We start from the raw sequence: 8,761 nt of genomic DNA, 5'->3' as shown, positions 1-8,761 counted from the left end.
AGATTTTGCAATAGCTGCTTGAACTTCTCGTTTAAAAGGTTTTCCTGTTGACCTATCATCGTCTTGATCAATATGCACATCAAGATCACAATCTGAAAAATGCTAAACTTCATCCAGTAATCTTACAATGAAAAACATTTCCAGAGCTATTTGATGCATTAATGCATTAATTTGTTCACCTGACGTATACAGACTTTCCTCTCAAAGAATAAACATGATAAAATGGCAGAATACACATATATATATATATATATATATATATATATATATATATATATATATATATATAATATATATATATATATATATATATATATATATATATATATATATATATATATACAGTATATATATAAAAAACAATTAAGTCCATTTAAGTCCAAATAGTTCGGAATTGATTTCATAGAATTTTTTTAACTAATGTAGAGCGTTCCGTTGTGGGATTGTTTATATATAGCTGTTTGCTTTAAATCTGCAAAATTACAAACATTTTCTTTTATAGAGGTCTGCATATCTGCTGATCAATTGATCACAGGCTAATGATTAGCAGCACCAATCTGAAAAATCCATCCAACAGTTATGCCCTCTCTTTAATATTTCGGGTCAAAGGTTTCTACTGGACCCTGTCCTCGTTTTTTTCAGATGAAAGGCCAAATCACAAGTCACACACACACACACACACACACACACACACACACACACACACACACACACACACACACACACACACACACACACAAATGATTCTTTCATTCATCTTTTCATTCATTTTTTTTTTTTTTTCATTATGTTGTTGTGAAGACATGCAGAGTTTTCTGCATCTGAAATGTGCCGTTCATCCAGTGGGCCAAGGCACGTCCACCCAGGACATGGAGCCTGTCCTTGGGCTTCACAGTGTTTCAGAGCTGGGTGGTACAGTGTGGCTGGATACCCAGAACCGCGAGCCCAGTCTGGATGGCTCTACTCAGGACATGGAGCCGTGTTCTTTGGCATGTGTGGTGCGGCAGAGCTGAATTCAATTCAATTTTATTTATATAGCGTCTAATACAACAAAAGTTGTCTCTAGACGCTTTCTAGAGACCCATACCCAGAACATGACCCCCGAGCCCCGAGAAAACTCCCCTAGTGGGAGAAAAACCTTAAGCCAAACAGTGGCAAGGAAAAACTCCCCTTTAGGAGCAGAAGCAGAGATCCAGAAGCAGAAGCCACAAGTCTGTAGCTGGGACATGAAGTCGTGAGGCCAAGCTGGGTGGTACAGGGTGACTGGAAGTCCACAGTCCGGGGGCCCAGGCAGACTAGCTATTTTGTACCATATGTACCTTTATTGGATAGCAACAGGTGACGGACAGGTAAAGAGAGTTGAGGGATTGGAGATGTCAAACAGTGAGGGAGTCCTTGTTTTGGTAAACGACTAGACCTTTGATCTATAGGACAGACCGACTGGACCGTGTCAAAGCAGAACCTTCTATGTTTAATCAGCTGCTAGAAAGGCTTTTTTAATATATCTATATGCTCTTTTGAATCTGATCCATGTTAACAGAAATGACAGTTGAAATAAATGTTATTTTTGATTGGAATTTATTTGTTCAATTGTCCTGACTATCTTGTCAGTGCTTATGCAGTAAACAGCAGCTCAGAGTACCCACCCTTTCTAGAGTCTTGCGATGGTTTTGGAGATTGGTCCTTCTGGGGACTCCCTTGTTGTGCTAGGGGACCTGAAAGGGTGTGACTGGGAGGAACCAACTCTCTGATATGAACCCAAGTGATGTTCTGTTTTTGGACTTCTGTCCTCATCACGGATTCTCCATAACAAACACCACATTCAGTCAGGGTGTGGTTAGAGTAGGACCCAGATGCAGGAGAGATGCAGGAGAAAGGAGTTCCAAAAGGATGATTTATTAGTCCAAAACAAAACCAAAAATGCTGCTGAGCAGGATGCAAAAACCAGAGCTTAAAACAAGAATCAAACACTACAAAAACCAGGGCAGAAAACACGGAGGAACAAACAGTACGGACCAGCAGGGAGCAGGGGAAAGACAAGACCAGATATACACAAGGGTTAATGAGACACAGGTGCAGACGATCAGTGCCGATGAGAAACAGGAAGGTCAAACCAGAACTTAAACACAAAGACACGGGCTTCAAAATAAAATAGGAAGTGTCAAACCCTGGAGGGGGTCCGGAGGAGGGCCCAGGCCAACACATAATCAGAGTTCAGGGAGCCTGGGCACTAGACCGGGCAGACTCGCGAGAAAGTTGAGGGCGCCGTCCTCGGGGCCGGGCAGACCGGCAAGACAGGTCAGAGGGACACTCTTGGGACTGAGCAGATGGGTTAGAGCAGGGGTCACCAATCCTGGTCCTCAAGGACCGGTGTCCTGCATGTTTTACATGTTTCGCTGCTTCATCGCACCGTGATAAAAGTGTGTCGTTATGAGAATTGTGCAGACCTCAATGACAAGCTGATGACGATGATTAATTATAATCAGGTTTAGGTTCGGGCTGCATTAACTGACGAAGGAATGGCATAAATTTCACCAAAACTACACGATTAATTCAAAATGGCTGACTTCCTGTTGGGTTTCGGCCATGGCTTCAAGAGACTTTTCTTTAAGTTGCGACATGATACAGGTGTGTACCGATTTTCGTACATGTACGTCAAACCGTATTGTGGGGCTTGAGACACAAAGTTTTCTAGGGGGCGCTGTTGAGCCGTTAGGCCACGCCCATTAATGCAAACCATTAAATATCACATTTTTCGCCAGGCCTGGCTTGCGTGCAAAATTTTGTGACTTTTGGGGCACGTTTAGGGGGAAAAAAGGCCCTAATTTCGTTGGAAGAAAAACGAGAAAAAAGATACAATAGGGCCTTCGCAATGTAAGTGCTCGGGCCCTAAAAATCAGTATTTAAAATATGATTAGGTTTTGGGACTGCAGATTTAGAACTTTACTCAACAGCAGCTGAGAACAGGTGAGTCTTCAACCAGGACTTAAATAAACTGAGTGTTTCAGCTGATCTGAGGCTTTCTGGGAGTTTGTTCCAGACATGTGGAGCAGCTAAATGTCTGGTTCTGGTACAATTCCAAAATAATAAACTAAAGAAATGGATGGCATGAAAAGTTACACATTTTCACCCTAACAAGTGGCATTTATGATGAAAGCAGGAGGGGAGTGCAGCAGAACAGATCAGAGGACATAGGAAATAATGTTTCAGGCACCTTAATTAATTTCCCTCTCTACAAAAACAGATCATGTTATGAAAAGGAAAAACAAGTTAGGAAAACGCAGTTGGTCAATGTTATTGTTGCACCGTTAGATACATTGTGATGTTAACTTGCATCTCTAAATGAGTAGGTGGGTTTGGCTCATTGTAATTTCTTTGGAAATGAAAGTGAAACTTTGCTCTTCAGTATTAAAGCTGAGGCACAGTATCGTGCTGACATTAGAAGGGGGAGAGCTGTACTTGTTACAACTTCATCTTAGGATAAACTTGCCTGAACTAATTCATTCGCAGCATGAGAGATATTTCTCAAGGTACGTAATTCTTTAAGCTTGTAGACTAGTAAATTTTTTATTAAAAAAAATAAATCGTGCTGCGTTTTTTCATATAGCAATACAGAACGTTTACGTTTTGACTGAAGTCAGAGGAAAAAAAGGGGAATATACATAATGAAATCTATGAGAAGACAATGGAAGATGGAAATTTCGCGATACAAAAACGTCACGAAACGTGTCGTGGAGGTGACAAAGTGTATCACGATATTGGGTTATTAATATTAATCTATTGTGTTGACCAGTAACGCGCAACCGACCACGCCTCAACCCACGGACCAAAATCTTCCTCCGCTCAGAAGAAACTTACCATTTTTCGGTCCCGATCACGGGACTCTTGCAGGGTTTTGAGCTCTGAACTTTTACTTATGTAAGGCTCGTGTAGAGTTAAGCCTTACCTTATTAAATTAGACCTTTTTCGGGTCGGGGACAACTTGTGCTGAGTTCCAGTGTACTTTAATGTCCCTCAACAGTGTAGGATTTTAGAACATCAACACAGCACCTAGTGCCGTACTGTGGCGTATCACTCCGCCCAATCTAAAACAGACTAATCACTACAGATAAACTGACTAGTGTCATTATAGTCCCTGATTTACATCACAATATAAAGAATATATTTATAAAATAATCAACCCTGAATTACCAAAATAACCTTCTTAACAAAAATAAATCTCCTCTTACACTTATAAGATGAGCATGAATCAATCTTTTTTATGATGTAAAATTGTATGTATTTATTTACTGTTATTTATTTACTTAATTTTAGTTGTTACATTTCCGGAAAAGAAAAAAGTCAAATCATACATGAGAGAAACTATTCAGTTTGTGGCAAAATATTTTTACTTGTATGAAACTGAAGCTAAAACTGCCATCCCCCCCTTTCCATCCCTTATGTCATTTCATCAATGAATGTGGTTTTACTGCTATTTCAACATTTAGAATCATCACCAGAAAAATAACACCAGAAAAATAACTTATTTGACAATTTTCACCTGTTTCAAGTAAATTTTCACTAGAAATAAGTAGAAAAATCTGCCAGTGGGACAAGATTTATCTTCTTCTTACAAGCAAAAAAATCTTGTTCCACTGGCAGATTTTTCTACTTATTTTAAGTGAAAATCTACTTGAAACAGGTGAAAATTGTTGTTTTTTCCATTGATGAGTCTTGTTTTAAGTGTAATGGGATTTTTTTACTAAAATGAGACATTTTAACTAGAAATAAGACAAATATTCTTGTTAACATTGAGTTTTTGCAGTGATCCATGTTACTTATCCTGTGAAGGACAGAGTCATATTGATAAGTTCAGAAAAGTGTTTTTTATTGTTGTGTTTTGATGTATTTGATGTAAGCCCAGTGGATATTTAAAGCTTACAGAAGGCTGCATTTAACTGCTGCTATGTCATTCCTGCAGTATTTCTGCAGCTGTTTTGGTCACTGCTATTATTTGTAATATATTATATTATTTGTAATCAGCACAAATTATCTGTCCCAATATGATAAAATCCACCATCCCCCCTGATTTATTTTTTACAACTTCGAGGGTACAGCTGGATCAGTAGTAGATCAGTAGATTGATGCTACTAATTCTTAGTTATGAGTAACCATGGCAACTGGAAGGTTCGTTACATATAGGAGCAGCTGATTGAACTTCTCATCACAGGTAGCGTCCTGAGCAAGACCCCGAATCGGAAAAAAGCAGAAGTGGCATAGAGGAAGTACAACAGGAGCAAAACAACGAGCAACAGTGAGAGTTTTCCTGATAGATCACAGATCACAGATCACAGAGGATATTTGAAAACATTTCCTGTTCCTCCTCTGGAATTTTGTATAATATTTTACTGGCAAATCTGAAGTGTGGTTCACTGTAACATACAGTACAGTAGGGAAACCTGGCAACGGTGAATTCATTTAGAAAAATGTAAAAGTAGTTTTTTAGTCTTGTGTTTCTGAAAAAATATTAGTTACTCATTAACTGCTATCAAACTATAAACCGTTAAGATTTAAAGGGGAAAAAAAAAAATGTGTTACTCATTAACTGCTATCAAACTATAAACCGGTAAGAGTAATACATGGTAAGCCTTGTGGATCAAAACTGTCTGCTGTTTAACTGAAATCTGTTGTAAACTTCTTCCTTTAATGTGGTCAAATAAAACCAACAGGAATTCCAACTATTTGTCCGAACCGTTATTGCCGCACAGCACTGGAAGGTCTGCTTAAAGGTTTTCAGATTTTTTTTCCAGTGGAATGGTGTATCTTTATATTTGCCATCACTTTGGGTTAACAGAGTAAAGTAACTATTGTAGGCAAATTGCATTCTTGACAGTAATTAAGGAAAACTGAGTAAATGTTGCAGCCCAATTTAAGATTATAATGAAAATAAAAAAAAACAGATAACACGGAAGTGAAAGTCAAAATGTTTGTACGTTATAGTAGAAAAGAGGAACTTCTGCTTGTGGGGTGTGTATGTGTGTAGTGGTGGTGGGGGTGTTTTGAAGTCGTGTTGGTTTCAAAGCTCAAATGTTGTGGCATCAATTTGATAATAAAACAGTTTAACATTTGCTGCAAAGGATTAGGTTTTTTTTTTAGACTTAACATTTTTTTATCCTGCAATTGTTCATTTGATTCAAACTGAGTCCATTCTGCTTTTACATATACGAGGTATACTTGTACTTGTCTTAGCCATCCATGTTTGGTTTTCAGTCTCTTGAGTTACAAACAGAAGATACCTTTAACACCGGAGGTCGACCAATTCAGCTGAGCAGTTAATGAGCTGGTCAATTATTAGTCATTTTTAATCAGTTTCAGGCACAGAAAAACCTACATCAGTCAAAAAGTGCACACAAATCAGCACAGATTACTTTGTAATACTGTATTTGACCCGGTCTTTGTATGTTTTGACAGTATAGAAACGTAATTCTCGTTATGATTGTGAGTTTTTGCAGTGATCCATTTTACTTATCCTGTGAAGGACAGAGTCATATTGATAAGTTCAGAAAAGTGTTTTTTATTGTTGTGTTTTGATGTATTTGATGTAAGTCCAGTGGATATTTAAAGCTTACAGAAGGCTGCATTTAACTGCTGCTATGTCATTCCTGCAGTATTTCTGCAGGTGTTTTGGTCACTGCTATTATTTGTAATATATTATATTATTTGTAATCAGCACAAATTATCTGTCCCCATATGATCAAATCCACCATCCCCCCTGATTTTATTTTACAACTCGAGTACTGGTTATATGTAACAGGTACGGGAAATAACGGTGTAAGGTTTATTGACAATAAGCATTGATACAACAAAGAAATAATCTACCAAACACAAATTTCCTCACTTTTTGTGCCTATTTATTAGGGCTCGAGCACTTACATTGCGAAGGCCCTATTGTATCTGTAGGAATTTTTTTTTTCTTGTTTTTATTTTTCTGATGAAATGAGGGCTTTTTGCCCCCTAAACGTGCCCCAAATGTCACCAAATTTTGCACGCAAGCCAGCTAAAAATAAATGGTTTGACATAAAGACTCGTGGGTGGTGTCATCGGACATGGTTTTGACTCATTCACCTTAATTGGTGCAAATTAGCCCCGCCCCTTCTTCTGATTGGTCGATATCTGATAGTTCCTATTTTCTGCCATAACTTTTGAATGGTTTGATATAGATAGTGGTGGCTGGTGTCATCCACTAAATGTCCAGGTCTGAAGAATCTACATGCAAGTCATACAAGCTTCCACTGCAGCCTGAATGTGCACAAGGGTGCGAGGGCCCGTTCATCACTGCTTGCAGCTTTAATTTACATTGTTTTATGTTACCTTTCTGTGGAACAGGTTTGATCAATCTGGACCAAATGTGCCGGCATAACTGAGACTGTGACTTTAACAATGGATAACACAGAGGGGGAAGAGGTAAAATAAAGGCACAACACATGAACAGTATATATTTTTATGTTGATTAATTTAATGAGAGGCAAACTTTTTCTACATTCATCAAGGATTTCTCTGATGTACCGGATTCCCTCCTTGAGCTTTACAGTGATGAAGGAGACTCCTCTGCCTTGCTGCAGGCTGACTGTAAGCATGACTGATGGAAGATAAGGGCACGTTTCAGAAGGTTTTACAACTAAAAGCATCCTGTTTTCTCCTCTGACAGATGTTCCTCCTCCTCCAGAAGTAACAGTCCTCCATGTTGGCAGTGAGACAGTTTCTCTTGAGTTTGAAAGCAGCTCTTCCTCCGTAAAATACAAGCTGCATGTAGATTACAGCTGCAACACACAGAGAGGCAGAGTGGACACTGACCACAGAGACAGTGTAGAGATTAAGGGATTAAAACCTGGGACTGAGTATACTTTCAACATCAAAAGGATATCAGAAAATGGAACTGAAAGCAAGGTCACCTCTTTGTCTGTATTTACAGGTAAATCTGACATAAAAATGTTATGTTTGAATGAAATTTGTACAAATTATGAAGGCATTAATTTGCTTATTGGCAGCCACATACTGTAAGTGAATTTACATTTTACATTGATTGTGTTGAGTTTATTGTAATGGCTTGTGGCAGTCTGCAAGGAAAATTATTCACAGATATATGCCAAAAAAAAAAACCCAAGACCAAATCATTTATGTCCGTAAATACAGTGAAACAATCACTTTGAACTTGAATTGTGAAAAAAACATATTGCTTTTACATTTAACTTTCACAGAACCAGTTCCTCCTACTGGGATAAAAGTATCTAACGTCACCAGTGAGTCAATGTCTCTGCAATGGGATCCTCCAGCTGGTGAAGTGGAGTCTTGCACTGTGACCTGCTGCAGTGGAGGAGAAACTGTGGAAGAGATGACAACCAACACAAACAGTGTTACGTTCAGCAGCCTGAAGCCAGGAGTGTCTTATTCCCTCCATGTTTCTGCACAACTGAGAAACGGAACCACAAGCCCCCCAGCTTCAATAACTGTCAAAACAAGTAAGTCACAGAAAACATTACCTTAATGAACTTAATTTTCCAGTTTCAAATCATTTTACATTAAGGGTTTAAATATTGATATTACAGCATTGCAGCAGTCAAAAATATTTCGGCTTTTTTGGTTTTTGGAAAGTAATATTTAGGAAATATAGCGATAAAGTTACAAAAATCTTGTCAGAATACTAGACAAGTGTAAGATAGTGTCTCTGCACCCTGTCTTTTAGTGTGTGTGTATATGTGTATATATACTGTATATATATATA

At 38.3% G+C, this 8,761-nt stretch overlaps 1 protein-coding gene across 1 annotated transcript in view; it reads left to right on the top strand.

Moving 5' to 3' along the window:
• Positions 1-3,445: 3,445 nt before the first annotated feature.
• The window catches only part of LOC133420111 (interferon-induced very large GTPase 1-like), a 46,512-nt gene continuing 41,196 nt past the window's right edge, over positions 3,446-8,761 (top strand). Inside the window, exons 1-5 of the mRNA XM_061709688.1 lie at positions 3,446-3,530; positions 7,366-7,443; positions 7,530-7,608; positions 7,688-7,951; positions 8,238-8,498. Coding sequence (XP_061565672.1) covers positions 7,420-7,443; positions 7,530-7,608; positions 7,688-7,951; positions 8,238-8,498 — 628 coding nt within the window. The 5' untranslated portion in view covers positions 3,446-3,530; positions 7,366-7,419. The remainder of the gene's footprint in view (positions 3,531-7,365; positions 7,444-7,529; positions 7,609-7,687; positions 7,952-8,237; positions 8,499-8,761) is intronic.

The sequence above is a fragment of the Cololabis saira genome, chromosome 20, assembly GCF_033807715.1.
Source record: "Cololabis saira isolate AMF1-May2022 chromosome 20, fColSai1.1, whole genome shotgun sequence".
NCBI lineage: Eukaryota > Metazoa > Chordata > Actinopteri > Beloniformes > Belonidae > Cololabis > Cololabis saira.
Note: the sequence above shows the minus strand (reverse complement) of the source record. Positions and strands in the feature narration are given on the sequence as shown.